The 26,281-nt window shown below is 34.6% G+C and overlaps 1 protein-coding gene across 29 annotated transcripts in view; it reads right to left on the reverse strand.

Moving 5' to 3' along the window:
• Nucleotides 1-26,281, reverse strand: part of EHBP1 (EH domain binding protein 1) — a 483,620-nt gene that overhangs the window by 187,683 nt on the left and 269,656 nt on the right. For 15 of the 29 annotated variants that reach the window (XM_070512734.1, XM_070512736.1, XM_070512738.1 and 12 more), the window contains 2 exons: nucleotides 18,106-18,287; nucleotides 15,136-15,275 (listed from right to left, as the gene is read on the reverse strand). In XM_070512734.1, the coding sequence (XP_070368835.1) occupies nucleotides 15,136-15,275; nucleotides 18,106-18,287 (322 nt within the window). Of the gene's footprint in view, nucleotides 1-260; nucleotides 366-15,135; nucleotides 15,276-16,648; nucleotides 17,188-18,105; nucleotides 18,288-26,281 lie in introns of those variants that run through there. The other 14 variants (XM_070512730.1, XM_014836807.3, XM_070512740.1 and 11 more) reach the window with 3 other exon arrangements.

Genomic DNA, 26,281 nt, shown 5'->3' on the forward strand with positions numbered 1-26,281 from the left:
GACTGTCATGTTATATGACCAATTATTATAAGATGTTTTAAAATCACTGCCTATCAAGGATCCTGATACAAGGTTTTGCTAAAGATGCTAAGTTCTGCTATGTTGGTGCCTGTTGGTGTACTACAAATTACCAAACAAAACATTCAAGGAAAAGCACAAAGACAAAACTGACAGCTAAGTACAGACAGAAGTCAAGAGGTAGCAGGTCATAGTAAATACAGGCAATCAGAAGCAGAAAGAAAGGAAGAAAGCTCTTAGACCTTCAGAGGAACTGGCTGATTTAGCTGAAGGCATATTTGCTTGCTTTATGCAGTCATCTTGATCTTCATCTAAGCTGCTCAGAGCATTCAATTGGTTTACAATTTCTGTAAACAGAAGCCAGTCGAGACAAATGTAAGGTAAGGTCATTTAATTAAAGAGCTGTAGAAGCATGCTGTTACTTAAAAAGACAAAGAGGGGATGTTTGGTTAATCAAGAGAATACATTCAGAGGACATTATTTTCATGAACTATAACAGACGTAATTTAACTGAAAGTTATGCTTACTCATATTTTAAAATAGAAAACATTTTATTGTGAAAATGTATTAGTAATATAACAACTATGTTAATAAACAGAAAACAAAGATAATAACCCAAAAGGTTGACATGGCTTTCAGTAACCACATTTTGCATTCATAAAATAGTGCTTTAAATGTATATGTTAAAAATTCAATTAAAAATGTTCTCTGATATCACACAATATATGTACTATTTTTAAAATAATATTCTAAATTTAAACTAACAGTTTTAAGAACATATCTACATGAATCATGAATATAATAAGCACTTGTTCACCTTCTAGAACTTTAAAAATCAGCACAATATAAGAAAAGCAGGCAATAGCTACTATTTTCTACTCCTGTTTTCTAAGCAATTAGTTCTTTGCAGGCAACTCTTGAGTAGTTTTGCTTTAGGAAATCTTATAATTTAGCCAATAAGAACAGGAACAAAAAAGGCAAAGATAGAAAAATCTTAAAATAAGAATTCATTTTGTGCAAAATTGGATTTTTTACATGAGTCATATATATTTTGCACAACTCTGAATATGTGAAATTCTGATTCATTGGGTGAAAATTAGCTTGGAAAAAAATAATAAGAGCCTACTAAAGTATTCTAGTTAATCCTTGCTGTTTCCAAAGTTAAAACCTGGGAATAGCTTAGGTATTAGGACAAACCAAACAGATCCATATCATAAGTGGGAAACAAAATGGTTAGAAATAGAAAATAGTTGTAAATTCGGCATTAACAATGCTGTTCTTTAACACTGTAAATCTAAGTACACATTCTAAATTTTATTTGAACCAAATCATAGAATACACACTTGTAATAAGGTTACTTTTGTCCTTTCATTCGTTGTTGAACAAATATTTATTTACCACCTTGCGCCAAGTACTATGCTTGGGACACCAGGGTGAAAAAAACAGACAAGGTACTGTCCTTGTGAAATTTTCTTCTATAAAGACAGAAATTAATATTGAAACGACAATAACTGACTGTTAGAATATTAGGCGGTCAGAAATACGTGTTATTTTATAGATGTTTGAACTAAATACATATGAAAAGTTGATAAACGTATTCATTTCCCTTGTCCAAATGAGAAAATATATTTTGCATAAGTAAAATTGCTTGAGATAGTCAAAGTAAACCATAGAAAATAAGGAGTAATCACAATTAATACCAACTTAACTCTTCATCTGAATTTGAATAAGAGCTGAACAGTCAGCCTTAATAAAGTGTCTTCTTTCGTTTTATTCTGCCAATAGTTTTTTTTTTTTTTCCTTTTTCTTCTCCCCAAAACCTCCCTAGTAGATAGTTGTATACTCTAGTTGTGAGTGCCTTTGGTTGTGCTATGTGGGACGCCATCTCATCACGGCCTGATGAGTGGTGCCATGTCTGTGCCCAGGATCCGAACCAGCAAAACCCTGGGCCACCAAAGCAGAACGCACGAACTTAACCACTCAGCCACGGGGCCAGCCCCTCTGCCAATAGTTTTAAATCCCAGTCTGACTCAAACTAACCTAGCAAATTCTTCAGTAGGTAGAATTCATTCATAAGTTAGATCCTTTACCTCTTACTACTAGCCAATGCCACTGTAATTTTTAGGCAAATGTAACAAAATGGATGGAGGATCAGTGTTAAGTGATTACCAGCACATAACTGATTTTTTCCAGTCACTACTAGTTATGTACTTTTAAAAATTTTCAAAGGGTTTATTTTTAACTTTGGAAATATGAAAAAAAAAATTAACAACAGAAGATAACATTAAGCAGTGGGAAGAGCTTTCCATATGTTATCAGAGTTAATTCTCATAAATATTCTGAGATATTATTACTAATATCCATACTTTCTCATGTATATTAGTATCATTTACTTGCACTATATTCCCAGATATGCAATTATTAGGTTAAAACATTTTAAAATAATGCTCAAAGATTTGTAGCTTTTGTTACACATTTTAATTATTTTATATTCTTAAATGTAATTGCAATGAAAGTAGAAACCATTTATTTAAACATCTTATATAATGAACACTGTAGGAAATACTGAAGAAATATTAGACTTGGTCCTGACCTTCAAAACATTAATATTGTTCCATCGAGTTTTAGGTATACGATGTGGGCATTTATTTAAAAACTATCAAGATGACTCTAATACATGACTAAATTATTTGTACTGTAATTTTTCAGAATGTTTACAATATTTCCTCCCTGTCATCATGGTTTTGGTGATATCTAAAACCACTGATGACCATTTCCTCATTAATTAGCTCAAAATAATTTCTTCTTTCCATTCTTTTCACTGATGACAAGCTGTCCTTCCTATCCGAGTTTCCTACCTACCCATAGCTTAAACGAATCCTTACTTAACTCCTAGAACTTCTTTTAGAACTTTCACTCATATTAACAAAGTTAAAAGGTAATTTTGATTATCTAGAACAATGCTCCCTTTATTTGGTATGCAAATAAATGTTAATCCAAACCATGAAAAGAAGCAATCTCCAAAGAAATATCATTTACCTATTTAAATAAACATTTACCAAGTACCTATTAAACGCCTAGGATAGTACTTGCCCTCATGGCTTTATATTTTTGTGGGACAGATAGACAAGTAAATCAACAGACAGTGTATGATAAATATGGTAGACGTTATGATTGAGATATACGCATTGTAGACTTTGTGAAACTGGAAGTGAGGCTTATAGCTCAGTCTGAGGTCAAGAAGCCCTCTTGGACTTTTCAAATTTAAGCTAAAACGAGACAAATGGACATCATTATTATTACTAAAATAAAAGAGAAAATGGAGGGCATTCCACAAGGAGGAAAAGGAGGAAAATGAGAACATGACACACTAGAGGAACTGCAAGATGTCTGGGATTTAAGATGTCAGGGATGAGGAATGGAATGAGACGAGGTTGGCACATGTGCTATCCTGAAGGTTACTGTAACCAAACTAAAGAACGCGAACTTTGTTCTGAGTGCTGTCGGAATCCACTGAGAGATAAATGTATATTTTAGAAACATGATTTCAGGAGCAAGATGGTGGCAGTTTGAAAAAAACAGGATAGGAAGCAAAAGATGAGTAGTTTAGTATCATCTCTCCATGAGGGGAGGCACTCCATAAGTGTTTGCTAATTAAAGAAGAAATTAAGAAGAGATGGTTAATTTAATATGGGGCATGGGGAAGGAACCTAGGATAAGTGCCAGGTTTCGGTCCTGGGTGACCATGTGGATGGTAGTGGTAGCAGTGCACAGGGGCCTCTTCAGTCTGGGCATAGCGAGCTATGGGTTGCTGTAAAACTTCTCATGGAAATAATTCAATTGGCAGTTGCCTATGTGGGTGTGGAGCTTAAAATACATAATTTTGTTAAGTATTTCTCCTTTGAAAAAAGTACTTTTCTTTTTCTTCCAAATTTCCTACAGTCAATGTGTTTTACATTTATAATCAGAAAAAAAGTTAAAAATTTAAAAGAAGATTTACAACAAAAATTTATTCCCGGAGTTTTTTTTAAGTGGGAAGCTTTCCCAGGAGTATACTACCCTGATCAAAAAAATTCCCTGCCCCAATATATTTATATAAAACTTTATTACTTATGAAAATCTTGTTTCACCACAAATTTACACATTTGGAAAATGCTAATAATGCTACGTAATAGCACAAATTTCTACCCCAGTGCTACTCAAATTGAGCAATAAATCTGTAGTGTAGTACATTTAGTCACAGTAAGAGTGTGTCAATCTAGACTTGCTTCACATTGTGAGAATAAGAAGGAAAACTAAATTAGGGGCAGGCAATCGAAGCAAAGGGACAAGTAATTTGAGACTCTCCTTTACTGTTAGGAAGGTAAAAGAAGATAGAAATTGACCACCAGAGATTATCACATTGAACAAAAAAAGGGGGGTTGGGGCAGTGGGATGAAGAGTAGGTGGTTTTTTTCCTTTTAAGAAAGTCTGTAGTTGAGTTAAAAGAAAAAAAAATAAACTGCCTAGAGCTAGAACATACCTGCAAATCTTACAGGATGCTCATTCTTCTCTCCAAAGTATAACAAGACTCAGCACAGTTATATCTCATTCTAAGATAGTCTAAGATAGTAACATTTCAACTTCCTGGCAGAGATCAAGGTCCAAAAGATGTTACTTTTCTCACAGGCTTGAGTCCGTAAATATTTGATTTATGGATACAAGTAACGGGTTTAATAATGCGATTTTCAATGCCACAGTAGATCATAATGGGGAAGGAGGAGCTGCCTCAGCCAGAAAAGTAAACATCCAGTAGTCTGTCTCCCTAGATCTTCAATTTCTCCTTCTTAATTAACTAATAAGCCTTAATGGCATATTAATATGATTAAGTTGCTCCCAAATATTTTAAAAGGCTCTCAACCATTAGCTCATTCTAGTTTGGCCAGTCTCTCTTAATCTTTATAAGAAAACATTCTAGAAACATAGTAGTCTAGAATTTCTCACTACCACTTATTCTTCATCTCACTGAAATCTGCTTTTATCCCCACCTTTATCCATCCCCTTACTGAAATGGCTCTCACTGAGGTCACCAGGGTATATTCTAATTGGCAAATACACTAAATACCTTTTAGCTCTTACCATTTTTGACTTCTGTATGAATAAACATAATTAACCATTTCCTCCTTCAAGTTCCTTCTGCCCCTTCCAAGACACTAGTATCTCCTGGGTCTCCTACTCTTTGATAACTCTGTCTTGGTCTCCTTTAATGATAAATATTCTTCCTCATGCCTCTTAAACATTATTATTCTCTAAGACCCCATGATAGGTCCCATTCTTTTTTTCGCCCTAAATCTGCTCTTCCTGGAAGAATTCATCTACTCTCTTGGCTTAAATTAACATATAAATGCAGATAATTTTCAGATATGTAGTGTGTATTAGGCTTGATTTTCCAACTGCCTAGTGGGAATTTATACCCTAATGACCCTAGACATTCCCCTTATATACTTAACATACAAAAAAAATGGAATTAAATAGCTGTCCATCTATGTCATGTTCATCTTTTAACACCTAGCAGTTTTTAGCTTACCTAGTACCTAACGTATGCTATAAATGAATGAGTGAATGAACTGAATGAAAGTCATAATACTTGGCATCATGTTTACAAAGGCAGAAAGACATATAACAAACATTATTTTTAAATTATAGAAATAGTATGTTTTTTTCAGTGTCTATGTTAGTCTACGTATCTATGCATGTATGTATCTAACTATAATGTTTCATTTATCTCTAGAAATGTTATACTTTAAGCCACCGCCCAAAATTTGGCAGCTTAAAACAACAAATAATTATCTCTCACAGTTCTCTAGGTTGACTGGACTCAGCTGGGTGGTTCACTGCATTTAGATGGTGGCTGGGGCTAAAGTCATCAGAAAGCTTGAACTGAGGTGGACATCAAAATGGCTTAGTTGGTTTTTTTTGGCTGGGAAAGATTCACTCTGAGATAACACCTGTTGCCAATCTTCCTCTCTCTCTTTCTTTTCTTCTTCTCCCCAAAGCCCTAGTACACAGCTGTTTATTTTAGTTATGAGTCCTTCTAGTTCTTCTATGTGAGTCACAGCCACAGCATGGCTACTGACAGAGGAATGGTATGGTTCTGTGCCCAGGAACCAAACCTGGGCTACTGAAGCAGAGTGTGCCAAACTTTAACCACTAGGCCATCAGGGCTGGCTCCAAAATAGCTTCTTTACTTGCATTTGGTGTTTCAGCTCAGAAGGCTGGAACTGAGGGCTGGCCAGGCATCTCTCTCTCTCTCCAAGTGGCCTGTCCATATGGGTCCTCTCAGCACAGCAATCTCAGAGTAGCTGGACTTTTTACATGGCAGCTGGCTTCCTTCAGAGCACTCCTTTTAAGAGGCCCAGGTAGAAGCTACAATGCATTTTATATCTTAGCTTTAGAAGTTACAAAGTGTCACTTCCACTGCATTCTACTGGTTAAAAGTGAATTACAGCCCAGATGAGAGGGAGGAAACTACAAAAGGGTACGAATATTGGGAGGCATGGCTCATTGGAGAACAATCTTTGGAGATACCACACAGTAGATCAATAAATCAAAGTTAAAACCATCCCTTTTCTTGCTAATCTAACATATTTACTATAATTTTTACATGTTACCTTCGAGTATTTTACTTATGCACACACGAAAGTCACAAATCTTAAATTGTACACTTCAGTGAATTTTGACCAATGTAGACAACCACGTGATGCAAGATGCAGAACACTGCATCACCCCATGTTCTCTCATGCCTCTTTTCAGCCAATCCCCAAATCCACAGGCTATCACTATTCTCATGTGTTTCACATAGGATTAGTTTTGCCTCTTCAGAACATCATATAAATGGAATCATACAGTATACACTCTTTCATATAAGTCTTCTTTTATTCATCTTAATGGTTTTGAGATATATCCATGCTGTTGAATATATCAACAGTTCATTTTTCTTGCTGAACAGTATCCCATTCATGAATATACTACGATTTAGCCATTCTCCTGTTGATGTATACCTGAGCAGTTTCCAGTTTTGGTTTATTGTGAATACAAATGTTATAAACATTTTGGTAAAAATCTTTTTGCGGACATATGTTTTCACTTCTTTCAGATAAATATCAAGGAATGGACTGCTGGATCAGAGGATAAGTATATGCTGAGTGTTATAAGAAACTCCCTAAGTGACTGTACCATTATATATGCCACCAATAATGAATGAGAGTTCCAGTTGGTCCACATCCTTGCCAACATTTAGTATTGCCAGTCTTTAAAATTGCCATTCTAGTAGGTGTGGAGTTGTATCTCATTGTAATATTACTTTGCTTTTTCCTGATGACAAGTGAAACTGAGAACATTTTCATGTGCTTATTGGCCACTGATATGTCCTTCTTTGTGACCCACATGTTCAAATCCTTGCTCATTTTTTAAAAAATGGGTTATCTGTCTTTTTATTAGAGTTGTAGGACATTTAAAAAATCTATTCTGGATACAAGACCTGTGTCAGATATATACTTTGTTAATATTTTCTTCTAGTTTGTGACTTGCCCAGACATTTTCTTAATGGTGTATTTTGACGAGCTATGTTTTTCATTTTTTTCTTTTTTTTTTTTTAAGATTTTTATTTTTCCTTTTTCTCCCAAAAGCCCCCTGGTACATAGTTGTGTATTTTTAGTTGTGGGTCCTTCTAGTTGTGTCATGTGGGATGCTGCCTCAGCATGGCTTGATGAACAGTGCCATGTCGGTGCCCAGGATTTGAACCCACGAAACCCTGGGCCACCAAAGCAGAGCACACAAACAACCACTCAGTCATGGGGCCGGCCCCTATGTTTTTAATTTTGATGAAGTCTAATTTATCAAATTTTTCTCTCATGGTTATTACTTTTTATGTCTTGTGTAATATAAGAACCCTCTACCTACCCTCAGGTCACGAATATATTGTCCTTCCTTATTTTTCAGAAGCTTTATAGATTTAGCTTTTATCCTGAGGTCTATAACCTACCTTGAATTGATGTCTGTGTGTGCTGAGAGGTAGGAATAGAGGATCATTTTTTCCATACAGACATTTGGGTGTTTCAGCATCATTTGTTGAAAAGACTTTCCTTTCTTCACTGAATTATGCTGTACCTTTGTTGAAAATTAATTGATCAAATAAGTTTGGGTCTATTTCAGGAATCTGTTTTGTTCCACTGATCTGTCTGTCCTACGCCAATAACATACTATCTTGATTATTATAGCTTTATAGTAAATCTGGATATCAAGGAGTATAACAATTTTGTTCTTTTTCAATATTATTTTGTTTATTCAGGTCCTTCACATTTCCAAGTATATTTTAGAATCAGCTTTTCCATTTCTACTTTTTAAAAAAGTCTGCTAGGATTATGAAGGGCATTGAGTTGAATTTATAAATTGACTTGTGGAGAACTGACATCTTAAAAATTCTGAGTATTCTACTCCGTGAAACACAGAATCTCTCCATTTATTAATGTCTTCTTCAATTACCTTTAGTAATATATTATAGTTTTCAGTGTAGAGGTTTTTCCACATCTTTTGTTAAGTTTATTTCTAAGTAGTCTATGTTATTTTTAGCCTCTACTGTAAATGAAATTGTTATGCTAATTTTCCAAATGTTTGTTGTTCATATATAAACCAGAATTTTCTACATTGACTTTGTATCCTGTGTCCTTGCTAGGATCTACAGTACAATGTTGAATAGAAGTGTGAGAACAAATAACCCTGCCTTCTTCCCAATCTTGGGAGGAAAGTGTTCAGTGTTTCGCCATTAAGTATGATGTTAGCTGTAGCTTTCCATCAATGCTCTTTATCAAAATGAAGAAATTCCCTTATATTAAAACTTTGCTGAGAAACTTGGTATTGAATTTTGCCAAATGCTCCTTTCTGTATCTATTGAGATGATTATATGGTTTTTCTCCTTTATTCTGTTAATCTGGTTAAACCAACCTTGCATTCCTAGGACAAACCCTCAGAGAATGCATATTGGTACTTAGAATATTAATTGTCTCCTGACTCCTCCCCTAAACAAATACTGGAGAGCTTCTAACTACTTCTTCAGAACTCTCATTTCCATCCTGGTCCCATCAGATGGGCTCTCAGTATCCACAGAATTATCCCAGAGTCTTGTGGTAGTTTCTAGAGAATGTCCCATTGTCATTAGTACAAACAAAGCAGCATTAGGGTTTAAGAGCAACAAAGAAAGTAGGCTGAATTTGTAATGTTCATCTTCTGCTACTTCTACTAGTCTCTGAGTTGACACATTTGAGTTCTAAACACTGGGAAGAGATATTCTTGCTGTCCCCAGTTTCTCATCCTGGGATCTCCATCTCTTTAAAAAGGAGGTAGTTGTGGTGGCTTATAAATGTTTTAGCTCAAGGGATCAGACATGCCCCCACCTCTCTGCTTCTACCTTATTTCCCAACCTTAACACCTAAATAACAGATACAGATATTCCAGAAATTCTCATCCTTTACATATACCTCCAAAATAGATGGCCATTTTAATTTTTTTACTTTATAGAGTGCACAGCAATCCTATGATTTTGTTCATGAGTGCCTTAGGTACTGGAGGATAGATGCCCAGGTAAAAACCAGAAGCAAATTAATGAATGTATTCTCTGACCAGAGTCCCAAGTTTATTCTGAAGAACCTTCTAATCAAAGGAGGGAGATCTATTTCTCCCCAATTCATAGCACTAGCAAGTAGGACATTTAATCTCAGAGGGCTGAGTCATATCATAATCAACTCCAGCTCCTCAAATATGAACTGTTATCTCCTCTACTACCATCTGTGCTGTAAGATTATGTTCCCTGAAGATAGCCAATATGTCACTCTCTCTGCCTCCTCCCAAATTAACTTTACCAACTATAGGAAAAGGATTAACAAACATCACGCAACATTGCTTATGGTAAAAATGAATCTTGATTTATAAATTGCATCTGGACTCTGAATGGACAATATACCTGATGGAAGGCCACAGCTGGAGCTTCTCTGATTGTGGAGACTTTTGTAACAGAGCTTGTCCCTTACAGGTACCCTGGAAACTATACCTATCAAACTATTACAAAAGATATCAGCTCTTGTGCAGCATGAAGATTCTAAACCAAGGTAATCTCTGCTCCTAACTATATGGATCTTGTCTCCTTGTACCTAAGTTGTCATTTTGGGGTAAAAGTCAAAGAAAAGCGCCTGGGCTGCTGTGAGGACTCCAGTGAAAAAGGAATGTTCTGTGATATTGTTGTTTTCTGTCCAATATCCTTCTAAGTGAATCTAATGCTAAGTTTGGCCTATTCAGGTCAAGTGAGTCTGAATGTCTGGTTAAGCTTAAGCAGAATCCTTGATGATCTTTGCAACAATTATTAGTATACCAGGGGCCTTTCAGGTGTCTTATAATGTCTGGTTTCCACAGCAATGCTTTGCTGTAAACTGCTTCAGTTAAACCTGATTTTCTGAGCTGTATTCAATAGGACTTTGTCATTTATGCAGGAGTCTTTCTTTCTCCTTACTGTTGGTGTGTATTCAGAAATCCAACATGAGTCTCAAAGATGGTCTTATTACCAAATACTGGTTAAAGCATTGCGAGGTTGCCATATAGATGGAGGCATGATTGTTTTGAAACCATATATAATTTGTAATACCAGCTGGAGTAAACTTTCCATTAAAAGACTTTGTTTGTCCAACTCCGAGGTCTACCACTCCCACTACATTTCAGTGATTTTTCCAAATGCAATTCAAAATTACCCTGCCCATTCACTGGTGCTGTACCTCTGCAGAATGCATCTACATACATGTAGCATCAGTAAAAGGTTCCCGCCTAAGAGCCAGTCCCAAAATACATTTCCAGTTAGCAGTGAATTCTGTCTCAGACAGAACAGAGTAGGGATTTTTGATCAGTCCAAGTACAGATATCATGAATTTTCTTTTACCTTCTAGCAAAGACTAATTTCAGAAGACATATTTTGTCAACTACTACTTATTTACGGAAATATTCCTTGAGAAATCACTGACTAAATGAATAGCCTCTAGGTGTCAATCTAAGATATACACAAAATAATTACAACAGCCTGTTTCTTTAAGAAGCTTGCAGCTTGTTGGGGAAATAATACAGCCATATAATTTTATTGATATAATATGACTGCAGTTTATGCACTTATAAAGATATAATTAATATAGACAAAATTTAAAATAATGATTCTTCCCTTTATAAAAACTGTGTCAACAATTTCAAAGCTGCCAGGAAGAGTGAATGTATGCTGTGTCTAAGTTACTGCCATTTTAGTTGGTAAATAAAAATACAGCCCATACTTTATTTGTACCATGTTTATAAAACAAATTCATTCTGTTTACTCTTACGCTATTATTTTAACATTACTATTGTTAAATTTTAATATTTTTTATTATCTTAAAACTGCTTTACCCAAACATTTTTAGAGTGATAGTGCTGGTATTCTTGAAAGTTATTAACTTTGGAATGGAATTTATATGTGCTAAAAAATGCAACTAAGGAAGCCAAACAACTGCCATAACATGCTCTGATATTCATTTAAGTGACTGTGCTCTGCAAATATAACAGAAAATGCTGAGCAAAAAGTGTAACATCAAAGCAAAAATGTTACAATGATTGTGGATTTATCAACTTAGATCATGCATTTAATCACCCACTGTCCCCACTACCTCTGCACCCTCAACACACATATTTTACATTCATCACTTTTAGAAAACTGGTCTTGAATTATTTAATGTTTGAACTATGTGTCTCCTCCAGATCACATTCCTTCCATAAATTGGGACCACCCTCCCTGTATAAGGTAGTATATGATTAAAGGTCAAAATGAATGGAGAAAGAGTAACAAGCCAAGTGATCAATGAGCTACAATAGGAGAGGGAAACCCCATTCACACATCTATGGACTTTCAGTTAATACATATTAAATTCTCAATATGTTCCAGACAATGTGCTAGAAGCTAAGGATGGAAAAATGATTAGAACATAGTCCCTAATTTGAAGGATTTCATAAAATAGGGGAAAGAAATATATAAATAAATAATAACACAAAATAGCAGCATTCCAAAGAAATTTATAATCATCACAAGTTGAATTAAAACAAGTTTCTTCAATTAGGGTCAGGGAATTTTAGGCTATCTAAAGAAAGCTACTCCTTCAGTCGGAATTTTAGAAAATAAGGTATATATGTCTGTTTAAGCAATAAGAGTTGCTACGGTATGAATATTTGTGTGCCGTCGCCCCCACCCCCCACCCCCGCCCCCGGCTCAAATTCATTTGTTGAAATCCTAATTTTCAATGTGATGATATTAGGAGGTGGGGCCTTTGGAATGTGATTAGTGAGATTAAATGAGATTAATGCCCTTATAAAAGAGGCCCGAAAAGAGCTCCCTTGCCCCTTTCCACCATGTGAGGAATAGAATGAGAAGTCTGTGCCCCAGAAGAGGGTTCTCACCTGACCATGCTGACACCCTGATCTCAGGCTTTCAGCCCTCAGAACTGTGCAAAATAAATTTCTGTTGTTGGTAAGCTACCCTATCTATGGCATTTTGTTAGAGTAGCCCAAACGGAGTAAGACAAGGGTTTAGCTATAAAACCTAATTATGAATGAATGCTTCCATTAAATCTGTATTTGGTAAAAAATAATGTCTTTTCTTTCCCTTTCAATACTAGTGCAGAACTGGTGACATATTATCACCTTTTTTGCCCACTGCTCTGATCAAAATAGCACAACATTGCTCAAAACTGCTATGAAAACATGTGTATCTTTTACTCCTACTTAAGGAATAGTGCTTAATTGCGATTTCATTTTAACCAAAAGCCATCTAAAAAAGGACAAACTGGATTCTATAATTAAAAGATCACATTATATCCCATTGGAATTACAAAAACTCATGCTGTAAGAAAATGTCTGCATTTGTAAATGGTACCATAGTAGCATAAAGAATGGTCAAGCTTAAGAAGGAGTGGGGATGAAAGGTTACTCAGAGTATGTGGCAAAAGAATTAAAACTTGAAGGATAAGTAGAAGGTCATTGGTAGTGGTAGAGAGAGGACACCAACATATCTTTCTTGAAGTACTCTAGCTTGCCAAGTAAAACAAACAACTCAAAGAAAGGAAGGACATGGCATTTTTAAAAGTATTGTATAATTGTTGCTGACATCATTATAAACATAATGCAAATGTCAGCATTTATTATTGAAGAAAAACCCTAAAAAGTTATTGAAATAAAACTAATAGTCAGGAGGGGTTGAAGGGAGAAGTTCAAATAAAGACATATTGAATCTCTCATCTTATATGAGGTGAGTCAACACCATTGTTTTATTTTTAATGTTAGCAGAGAAATATAAGTTCATTCATTTATCCATCTGGCTTATTTATTTTAGAGGATACTATTCTAAAATGAAAACAGGATCTATAACTTCCAAATTATTATAAAATGCTTAAAGAACATTTGATAATGGTAAAATGTATGGGGTAAGTGGAAAAAAATAATAAGAAAATTCCCAAATAAAACTATAAATAAAGTAATGTAAGCAAAATAAAGCATGTCAGTTATCAAGAAATATAACTATTAAAGTGCAAAGACTAAAGTAGATCAACCAAATAATGTTTTTAAGAGAAGTACTTAACACAGATACATTAAAAATAAAGTGATAAACACATCAAGAAAATACAAAGAAAGCATGGGTTACAAATGTCAACATCAGGCAAAATTTCAAGGCATGAGGCATCAATGGGGCAAAATTATCAAATTACAATCTACAATGAAACTATAAGAGAATAAATTTTTATAAATTAAATAATTTAGGATTGCAGTTCTCTTTCATAGACTAACCATGCAAAAAGCATAAGAATATAAATAACTAAATAATATAAAGTTTAGTCTAATAGCTATATGCTGACTCCAACAAATAAAACATACATGTAAAAAAGTATTTACAAAAATTTATAAAAATAGATCATATATATAGACGACAAAGAAAAAACCTCAATCATATTTTTTAAAAATTCAAGTATGATAGGCTTCAGAATCTTATCTGAATGAAATTAAACTAAAAATAAATAAACAAAGCCCATGATAAACACACTCTGCTAAGCATACTTGGTTTAAGTAAGAAATCAAAATGGCAATCAAAAATTAGAAAATAATTTATAAAATTTGCGCAAAACAAAACACCTATCTTCGCATACAAGTCTGATCAATTTCTTATAATATATTTCTAGAAGTGGAGTGGAAGTGAAGGTCACTGGAGTTGAGGAAGTCAAGGACATTTTTGACTAAGGCATTAAATGGCCATCCATGTGATCAATGAAAATCTCCCATATAACAGCAAGAGTTGAGGCACAGTGAGGAGATGGATGCCAATCTCCAAGAGGTGGAAAAATCACCAAGAGGTGACTAGATGATAGAAGTCACGGGATATCAATCTAGAAATTTAGAGCAATTTATTAGCTGAAAGGAGCAGGTATATAGTGCTTGATTTTCACTCCAATAATAAAGGTACAACATCAACTCCTCGAGCGTGATAGCTAGGTTGTTGATAAATATTTATTGACCAATTAATACAAAGAGGTTCCAACCATTTACTATCTTAGTAGTTTGATCAAATCAGTTATATGGAATACTTGCATGGAAGCTTCTTGATATAAGGATACATAAGATATATACAAATTCAAAATAAAGAATGCCCATATAATTTATGTGAATAAATGAACATGAGCTAGGAGAAGGTAGCCAATTCATCTCCTCATTTTACCCTTAAGGCAGATTTTTACTTACAGAGGGTTCATCCATACACTGACAAAAGAAATATGAACATATTTGGACTACTTTATACTATAAGCAGTAGTTCCAATAAAGTCTTATGTTTTCTTGATCTTTAAACTGATAAAATCTGCTAAGTTATTACCATCAGCATGGAAAGTTTTCAGAGAGCTAAATGATATATTATATTAGACAGGTTTAAGGAAGAAAAAATAGCTTGTTAGTGGAACTGTTTTTTCCTGGGAAACAAGACTGGAGTTTTCAACTCTGCAAAAAAAGATAAACTTTCAGCTTAATGCTAATAAAACCAACCTGTAATTTTTGCTGCCTTTTCCTCTTGGTTCACTCGGTTCTCATCATCTTCTTCATTATCTTCCTCAAAGTCATCTAAATTGCCAATGTCAGCCTGCTTCATACTCATCAAACTAGCCAAACTTTGCATGTCTTCATCCCTACATCAATGATTTAAAACACAATACACACAGTTCATTAAATGACATTGCTTGAAAAAGGATCGTTTCTTAAGAAAATAATATTAATATGTTCCTCTCTGTATGTAAAGTATTTTTAAACAGTTGTATAAGACAACTAAAAAATTTAACTCCTCATATTCATTAATTTTTAAATGGCATGTTTAATTAGTAAAAAGAAAACAGGATTAAAAACTAACTGGTTAGGAGTTAGTTGAATTCTGTGCTGCAGATCTATGGAAGACTAAAATTTTCTTCACGGGGTAAATGTGGTTTCCTAATTATGAAGTCTGGAAACAAAAACTTGCTTCATAAAACAGTGGAACAGTTTGCAAATTAGATGAGATCTAGACTTTAAAATACTCAAAATTTCAAAAGGAAATAGAATAGAAATTCTTAATCTGAAGTCCATGAAGTCTTTTGGTTTTGTGGGTAGGAGGAAAAAGAAGTGATAAACCCCTGTAAATTATAATTAAATCTTGTTTAAATGTGCATTTTTCTCAAAGGGGCTATAACTCCCCCAAAAGTTAAGGAACTACTCTTATAGAAAAAACACCTTAACAAAGTCCAGCCTTTTTCAATATTACAAGATGGAAAATAACCTGGGTTGATTATAAATTAAATGCCATATATTTGATAAAATGTAAAAATGTTTTTATCTTCAAGTATTTCAAATACAAATTTATAAATTTACACTAAATACTCTAAATGTCAAATAACTTAAGTTTTCTTAATCTATTATTTTCATCTTAAATTTCAGATAAACTACAGTGAAGGAAACATTTTATTTCTAACACGTTATATACCAACAATTTCAATCTGGTATACTTTCCCAAAATTCAGAAAGCCAAATTACAATGCTGTTTCTCATGTTCTTACCATAATAAAATTTTAAAAAACCACTTTCTTCTGTAATGTTTATTAATATTCACTTATCTTCTAAATACAGTATGACTTTTCAGACTAAACTGGTTTTTGAAATTCTTTGCATTTGATTTCATATAAGCTTACAGTTAACAAAATCATTTTTAAAATAAATTTATTGACACAAAGTCTGCATGAACAAAAAAAGTTGTATTACGTTATATGAACGCCTTACAAATTGCTCACCTATCAATGGGAGATAAGTCCAAGACATAACACTCTTCTTAAAATGTTAACTTGCTTAATTTTAGCTCTTTAATTTCCTCATATTTTAACCTTGAACATTTCTCTTTGGGAAAGGTAAGGAGACAAGGAATAAGGAAGTAGGGAGGGAGTTTAGGGTATTCTGAGAAAATTCTCCACCCAAATTGATTTGATTTGACTCAATTTCCTCTCGCCCAGATTCCCATGAATGCTGCAGATTCACTTACTGCTTCTGCCCAGTGGAAGGGAGACCATCTTCAAAGGATTTTCTCTGATTTTGTTTTCTCTCTTCTTCTCATGTCTCCTTTCCTTTCATTTTGGCTTGAACTTCAGGGTAAGGTCTTTGTTTTTAATTTCTCAGTATTTAAGTCTACAATTTAAAGTCCTGAAATGAAAAACTAACTGCTTCCATTCTACACCGTCTCTCTATCACACTCACTCCGAAGCCAACTTCCCAGAGAAGAGGCTTACTGTTATCTACCAAGTCATTTGCTGCCCTGTAGATGAGTACCAAACATCTCATTCTGACTGACACAGAATCCAGTCTAATCGGTCAAGTAGACATGGCCAATTATAGTAACCACATTCCACTAGGTCAAACACATTCAGAACTGTGATTCAGATTGAACTGAAATGTCCGTGGCTGCCTTCTTCCCTTACCTTTTAAGTCTAGGCATAGAATTTCCATTTCTCCTCTCCCTGATTCTAGGTACTAATCCTTTCACTACACCCAAAACATGCACTTACCCTTAACTTGACTGTATGCAACAACTAGAGTGAATGCTAGTTTTTTTTTCTGTTCTAGGTATGTTTACCTCATTTTATCCAGTTAGAATTTTACTCTTGTAGGAGACTCGAAGTGAGTGTAGGAATTTTATTTGTGCAATGCCAATTCTGTGATTAAGAAGTGGTTTTTGAAAAGGATAATGATTATAACTAACTGATTATCTAACTGTACCTTGCTGCATAATTTTTGGAAGGCTAAGCCAAAGAACACGAATTGGCAAAAGGTCCTTTAGTTCTTTTACCCCTATTACTCTCAACTTTCCATTTTGGATTCCTCTCATGTCTTAGCTGCATCAAATAGCTCTACAAATTGAAATGTCTGTACTTCAGAGTACAACTATTATACCAAAGACACTGAAACATAAAACAAACATGTACGATACCCTATAATATACAATTTAAAATCTGAAACTTGTTGTAATCACTTTTGTAATCACTTATTGTTCATTCTCTAGAATCAAAAGAGCCTATAGGGGGCTGGCCTGGTGCCGCAGTGGTTAAGTTCACACACTCTGCTTTGGCGGCCCGGGGTTTGCTGGTTTGGATCCCGGGCATGGACCTATGCACCGCTTGTCAAGCCATGCTGTGGCAGGCGTCCCATGTATAAATCAGAGGAATGTGAGCAGGGATGTTAGCTCAGGCCAATTTTCCTCAGCAAAAAAAAATGAGGAGGATTGGCAGCAGATGTTAGCTCAGGGCTAATCTTCCGCAAAAAACAAAAGAGACACTATAAATAACAAGGAGTTATTTAATTCAGTTCCTGAAACAAAGAATGGCAAGAATGACTGGTATGCAGTAGGATGTTCTCAACTGTTGCCAGTCTACTGTGTCAAAAGCTATTTACCTATGATGTTTTAAAAAACACTCTGAAGCAGCTTATTTGACAAAAGAAACTCACGTGGCTTTTCCTTCCCGAAGGAAAATGCAAGATAATGAAAACTGGAGAGTGGCAGATACAACTTTTTTAGACAATGGCTTGAATTTTAACTTGACATCAGTTTGAGTTGGCATAGGGCTTGCATACTGTTTCATGTTGATGCAGCTAGTAGCCAGAGCTTTCCTTCGACCAGAAGGAGATTCCTGGAAGATAAAAAATAACTATGTAATTTGGAGTTATTTAATTTATAATCAAATATTTAAAAATACTACTTTAATAATACAATTAAATAACAATGGAGACTTCCTTCTCCAATGAATTCCTCTAACACAATACTGAAATAAAATTCTGATGAGCTTCTATCACAACTTTTATATCTTTAAGTAAGGCAGATATAAAATTGGAGAGCTGGCCCAGGTAGAAATAAGAGAACACTGAAACAATCGTATCTCAGAAAAGGAAAAGCAAAGAATATAAACTATGACAGAAAGTCTCTGGGGTTCCTGTAAAAAGGGTAACAGCACAGGGCTAGGTATCAAAAGCACTCAACAACTGCTTTCCTTCCTTTGATTATATTTAATAGAAACTAACGATATTTCTCCTTTCTGAATGCCTACAATTTTTTACAGAAATTCCCAGCCTTGGTGGCATTCTACCTTGTTTTAGCCTACAATATCTGAATTCTATCTATCCTGTAACGTGAGCCTTATTCCTTCCCAGGGACTCTTCTGATTACTCCAGTCCATAGTTCTCTCTCCCTTCCCTAAAATCACATATATCAAGGAATAACCAGTTGGTTTCTCAGGATGGACACTGCTAATTGACCCCAGCAGATCTCAAAATTCATCTCCACTAAGCTATTGCCAATTCATCAGAAATGGAACAAAAAATGAAACCTATTTGTTATCAAAGGTGTTTAACATTCCATTAATAAGCTATCTTGTTTCCAAATTATCCTTTACACGAATAATAGCCTAGGAGAACAATGAAAACAGGACAGCAAAATAATGATTGGGCATTAACTATGTATAACCATGGTGTCAATTCTGGAGAGATATAATGATAAATAAGACATAATCCCTGGCTATGTTTTCTAATGGCAAGGGGAAAGTTTCAGTGGAGGATCATTTGCAAATAATGTAAATCAGAGTTCACATACCATCATTAATGCAAACCAGAAGTCATATATCAGCATTCCTTAGGGTTTACTGGTCTGAGAATTCAGAACTAAAATAAGGCCTAATTTCCAAGCTGCATGACCTTGAGCAAATCAGTAAACTTGAGCCTCGGTAACCTTCTCTAGAAAATAAGGAAGCTATACAGAAATCTATTCAAGCTCTACAACGGTTTTCCATGAAATTACTCAATTTTCCAACCAAGGCAGGGAAAACTACCATTAACACCTCTGGATAATTATTTAATAAATATTTGTCCAATGAATGACAAACTCAACCTAAAATAAGGATATACTAATTTAATCAAAACATTAAATAGCCTTTTTCTAAAAAACTGACATTTCCGCCAGCAGACAAGTAAAACTGTAATGTAGCATCCCTAAAGAAAACCTTGTTTTAAAATGTGGTCTTATCTGTCAGATTATGCACAGCAATATTATACAGAACTATTAGTGCATGTAGATACCTTATGAATGAATTTCAAAAATGCATCAAGCACTTCAGAAGGATTTAAGCCCTCTCAGAAGAAATACTTAAGAATATGCAAATACCCTCAACTGAATCAAGTTGAACAGATGTGACTATCCCAAACAATACAAGTGTTCTTTCCCTGGCCGCTACTGTCAATCAAAGAATAAGATTAAGGTCCAAGGTTCTGACAATGTGTAAAATGAAAAAGTATGATCAGGGAGTATCAATTTATTACACTGATATGAACAATAATCTCTTATTGTACCTTTAGAATAGCTAACAACTTCTACATATAATATAGGCTTTAAAGCCTCTGTTTTGAAAGCATGACATACAAACTGCCACACATTATATTCAGATTTTGTTAAACAAATCTGTTCCACAAAGTTTGACATTAATCCCTTAATAATAATAATTTTAATTACTAATAAAAATTAATAGTAATTATTTACTTTTATAATCAAATAATCAAACTATAAAAATTAAGATAACTTGGAAATGAGCATAATTTTGAAAGCCTAGTTTCAGGATGATTCCTGCAAAATACAGAAATTTGACAATTAACATTCTGTCAATTTCATTTCTTAGATAAAAATTATGTAGGGAAGGTTTTCTGCTCAACTCAGGGAGTTTTTAAGTATTTGATAAATTGGTGTCTCTGAAACAACAGGAAATAAAAGATACTAAATTCTGAACACAATTAGCTCTAACACTTAATTAAGCATTTACTTGCTCAGCAACAATGAAAACAGCCCTTTGTGATATCTGGGCAGGTGAGCAGAACAGAGTTCTTTGGAGTCTACAATATCCAATCCTAATATTAACAGAGGATTTCACTAGAGTCTGTGTCTTTCTTGGGAAAAGGGGTCTAAATGGCGTTTCTAGTAATTCTTCACCCAGCTCAGACACCATTTTCCTCTTTAAAATTAGCTATCTCATAGAAAATACATTTTAAAAAGAACAGTAATCAGAAAAATAAGGTCTTTCATAGCTCTAGCCCCAGCTCCATGAATCTCCACTTTTTATAACCATTGAGTCTAAATCTTTACCCACCCAAAATTGATATCATTGCTATCATCAATTCTATAAAGAGGAAAGAAACAACTTATTGCATTGCTATATGAGCAAGTCTTTTGTACCCTATAGTCCTTCCTCAAAGGAGTAGGGGTCAGCCAGGCAGAGAGAGTTTAGAGAGAATTACTTGTATTGTTGCCAGACTCCTAAAGCTATTTCATGTCACATGCAGGTTGGACAAGAGAAAAGAAATAAGAGAAAAAATACTAACAGGAACTGTCAGAGAAAGGAAGTTAGATGACAAAAGTCAATAAGAAGTAAGTGGTCACATATGTAGAAGACTAAGTTTCTGTTTCTGGGCCTATGTTTATATGTATATTTGTATATGAATCTAGCAGTATTTTGGGAATTACTTCAAAATCCCTAAAGCAGAAGTTCTTAAATTTTAGTGTTTATTAAAAAACAAAAATAAAACTAGGAGAGCTTCAGATAATTTAGATATCTGGATCTCACCCCTAGAGATCCTAAATTAGTAAAACTAGAGATGGGTTCAGGAATCTGCCACATTTCTAAAAATACTAAGTTAACTCCCCTTCTCACTCCCATCCCGCCTCTCACAGGCACACCACTACCACCAGGTGATTCTAAGCCAGTTAATCTAAAATCGCACTTTCAGAAATACTTCCTCTAAGGGAGTTCTTACATAAAATTATTTTACTTAAGAAATCTCGCTCTGATTTTTCATAACTATTCTCTGTTATAAAAAAGACTTATCCTATATATTTCCATTTCTTTGAAATCCAGCCTACTGTAGTTGGAATGAGACAAACCTGGATTAGAATAGCACACAGCACTTATTCACTGGTTAATCTTTGGCATATTTCTATCTGAGCCACAGTTTCACACTCCTTGATTGGCAAATGTTTTTAAAAGTTGGACAACACAAGTGTTAATAAGAATAAGGGACAATGCAAACTCTCTTACACTGCAGGAGAGAGTTTCAACTGATACAGCCACTTGGGAAAGCAAGTTGACGTTATCTTGTAAAGTTGAACACATGCATACTTTACAACTTAGCAATAATTCCCATCCTACAAATATATCCTAGAGAAACTCTTGCAACAACGTACGAAAATACCTAGTAGAGTTTTTAGCATATAGTAGGTGCTTAATAAGTAGCATTTATTATTAATATTTATGGACCATTTAACCTGGTCTATTACACTAATATTATAAATTATCCATCCAGGATCACCAATCTTGAAATGAGGAAACTAAATAAATGCATAATTCAATGCAAGATGTTTGCTTTAAAGTAGTTACATTATTAAAATCAAATGCATGGACCCCCTACATTCTTACCAGACCTAAAATGAGTTTTCCACCTCAACATACCTTCATTGCTATTCAGATGGCAACAATACAAGCAATAGGTGAATAAATGTTTTCTCTGTACAGCATAAAAGGGAAAAGATTTATAATAACTTCTCTCATAAGGAATGAACTGATTACAAAATGAATAAAAACATTCTCATGAGACTCAGAACTTCTTTATAAATATTTTTAAACATTGCAGATTTTACCAAAAAAAGCATGTAGCTAATCTTGCCACTCTCTCCCCTCCAAAATAAACTAACAACATGATATTTAACATAATGGTAGCAAGCAATATAGTTAAGTAGGGTATTCTTTTTTCATATTATAAGAAGTTGGAGAGAACATCTCTTGTCCAAATTATTCAAGTTAGAATCTTCTTATAGAAGAGTTCATTATATGTTTCATTTACTACAGACTCCAAGATAAATACAATTAATATAATGTCTCTCCTATTAAGATATTTTGACCGACTTTCTCTACCTATTAAAACATCACATAAAATAAATCACATGCTAGAAATTTAACTCTCTGGGGCCGGCTCCGTGGCCGAGTGGTTAAGTTCGTGCGCTCCACTGTGGTGGCCCAGGGTTCCAATCCTGGGCGCGGACATGGCACCGCTCATCAGGCCACGTTAAGGCAGCGTCTCACATCCCACAACTAGAAGGATCTGCAGCTAAGATATACAACTATGTACGGGGGGTTTGGGAAGATAAAGCAGAAAAAAAAAAAAAAAAGAAGATTGACAACAGTTGTTAGCTCAGTTGCCAAACTTTAAAAAAAAAGAGAAAGATATTTAACTCTCTCTCCCATGTAAGAGGACTGGGAGGTGAGGAGAGAAGCCTACTTAGATTTTATGATTTTTCAGAGTTTTATTACATAGAACATTCTTATTTCTGGTTTTATTAATACAAATGGGTGTTGAATTTTATCGAAAGCTTTTTTTCTTTATCTTTTAGGATAATTTAAGATTTTTTAACCTTTAATCTATTAACGTAGTAAATTAATAGATTTTCTAAAATAAAGCAACTCCACATTCCTGGGAAACATTTGCAAAACATCCCAAGTTATCTGAGCGTGTTTTCTTTTGGGGAGGTTTCTAATTACTGATATAATTTCTTTAATAATTATAGAGGTACTCAGATGTATAATGTCTCCCTAAATCAGTTTAGGTAAGTATTTCCCCTCTCAGAATTTGTATATTTCATCTAAGATTTCAAATTTAGTGACATAAAACTATTTAAAATATCTCTTTATTATTTTAATCTCTGCAGAATCTATAGTTTCGTACATTTCTTCATTCCCAATACCATTTGTACCTTCCCTCTTTTGTTCCTAGATAATTCTTGCTATAAATCGTCTATTTCATTATGTTTTCTATTTCAGTAGTTTCTGCTCATCTTCTTCATTTCCTTCTTACTTTCCTCGGGTATGTTCTAACTCCTGAATTCTGAGCATTTCTTCTTTCCTGATGTAAGCATTAAAACTATACATTTCTCTAAGTACCGCTTTAACTATATCTCACATTGTATTATGAATTATTTATGTTATTCTGTAGTTAAATATTTTCTAACTGTTCATTACAGGTTCTTTGACTCACAAGATGCTTAGAAACTTTTTTCATCTATACAGAGTTTTTCTTATCTTTATGTAATTACTATTTAATTGATCTGAGGTCACAGAATGTGCTCTGTAAAATGTCAACCCTTCAAAATGTATTGAGATAAGCTTTATGGCCTAACTCATGATCAATTTTCATAAATGTTCCATGGGTCCTTAAAACGTATTTAACTGGTGTGCATACAGTGTTGCCCACTTTTACAACAGGACCATTTTTACACAAAATCACCTATAGCACCAAATTATTATATATTTCCTATGTGATAAGGACAAGCAGAGCAGCAGCAATTTCAAATGTGAGATCATGGAACATTTTCTAAAGGACACATATCAAGGAATAAATAGGTTAAAAAATTGAGAAACTGCTCACAGACTTCTTCACAGGCTCCTCTTCCTCCTTCTGACATAATCTCCTTTTATTTTAGGACTGTCTCTTGTAACGAGCATATAGCCAGAAAATTTTTTAATCCAGTCTGATAATCTCTGTCTTTTATTGGAGAGCTTAGACCGATGGTTCTCAAATGTTTTTATCTCAAGACCCTTTTTACATGCTTTCACTGAGAACTACAAAGAGGTTTTGTTTATGTGGGTTATATCTATATTTGCCCTATTAAAAATTAAATATCAGAGGCCAGCTGCGTGGCTGAGTGATTAAGTTCGAACATGCCACTTCGGCGACCCAGGGCTTGGCTGGTTCAGATCCTGAGTGTGGACTCAGTGCTGCTCATGAGGCCATGCTGAAGCAGCGTCCCACATAGCAGAGCCAGAAGGACCTACAACCAGAATATACAACTATGTACTAGGGGGCTTTGGGGAGAAGAAGAAGAAAACAAAAAGGAAAATTGGCAACAGATGTTAGCTCAGGTGCCGATCTTTAAAAGAATCCTAATGCCTTTAAAAACAATTAAATAACAGAAATTTAGAAAATAATTCATTAAAACATAACTAATAAACTCATATGCTAACATTTTTATGAAGAATAAATATACCTTCTTTTCTTTAAGACTTTATTTTTTTAGGGAAGTTTTAGGTGTACAAAAAAATTGAGAGGGATGTACAGAGATTTCCCATATATCCCCTGCCCGTACATGCACAGCCTACCCCATTATCAGCATCACTCATCAGAATGGTACATTGTTTACCAAGGGTTAACCTACACTGACATATCACAGTCACCCAGAGTCCACAGTTTACCTTAGGGTTCACTTGTGGTGGTGTACATTCTGCAGGTTTGGACAAATGTATAATGACATATAACCGTTGTTATAGTATCATACAGAGTATTTCACTGCCCTAAACATCCTCTGTGCTCTGCCCCCCGCTGTTCATCTCCCCCACTTCCCACTCCTGGCAACCATTGATCTTTTTTACTATCTCCATAGTTTTGCTTTTTCCAAAACATCATATAGTTGGAATCGCATAGTATGTAATCTTTCCAGATTGGCTTTTTTCACTTAGTAATATGCATTTGAGGTTCCTCCATGTCTTTTCATGGCTTGATAGGTCATTTCCTTTTAGTGCTGGAAAATATTCCACTATCTGAATGTATCACAGTTTATCTATTCATCTATTGAAGGATATCTTGGTTGCTTTCAAATTTTGGCAATTATGAACAAAGGTGCTATAAACATCCACGTGCAGGTATTCTTGTGGACAAGGGTCTTCATTTCACTTAGGTAAATACCAAGGAGTATGACTGCTGGATCGTATGGTAAGAGTATGTTTAGTTTTGTAAGAAACCACCAAACTGTCTTCCAAAGTGGCTGTACCATTTTGCATCCCCACCAGGAACATATAAGAGTTCCTTTTGCTCCACATCCTCGCCAGCATTGGGTGTTGCCAGTGTTCCAGATTTTGGCCATTCTAATAGGTACGTAGTAGTATTTTATTGCTGTTTTAATTTGCATTTTCCTTATGACATATGACATGGAGCATGTTTTCATATGCCTATTTACCATCTGTAGATCTTCTTTTGTGAGATGTCTCCTAAGGTTTTTGTCCCATTTTTTAAATCGGGTTGTTTTCTTATTGTTCTTTGTATATTTTAGGTAATAGTCCATTACCAGAAGTCTTTTGCAAATATTTTCTGTCTGTGGCTTGTCTTCTTCTCTTGACACTTTCATATAGCAAAGTTTTTAATTTTAATGAAATCCAGCTTTTCCATCATTTCTTTCATGGATCATACCTTAATGTTGTATCTAAAAGGCATCACCATACCCAAGGTCATCTAGGTTTTCTCCTGTGTTATCTTCTAGGAGTTTTATAGTTTTGCACTTTACATTAAAGTCTCTGATCTATTTTGAGTTAATTTTCGTGAAGGGTGTAAAGTGTCTGTCTAGATTCATCTTTTTGCATGTGGATGTCCAGTTATTTCAGCACCATGTTGAAAAGATTGTCTTTGCTCCATTGTGTTGTCTTTGCTCCTTTATCAAAAAGATCAACTGAACTTATTTATGGGGGCTATTTCTGGGCTCTCTGTTCTGTTCCACTGATATATTTGTATGTTCTTTCACCAATACCACACTGTCTTGATTACTGTAGTT

The sequence above is a fragment of the Equus asinus genome, chromosome 6 (genome assembly GCF_041296235.1).
Source record: "Equus asinus isolate D_3611 breed Donkey chromosome 6, EquAss-T2T_v2, whole genome shotgun sequence".
Classification (NCBI taxonomy): Eukaryota; Metazoa; Chordata; class Mammalia; order Perissodactyla; family Equidae; genus Equus; species Equus asinus.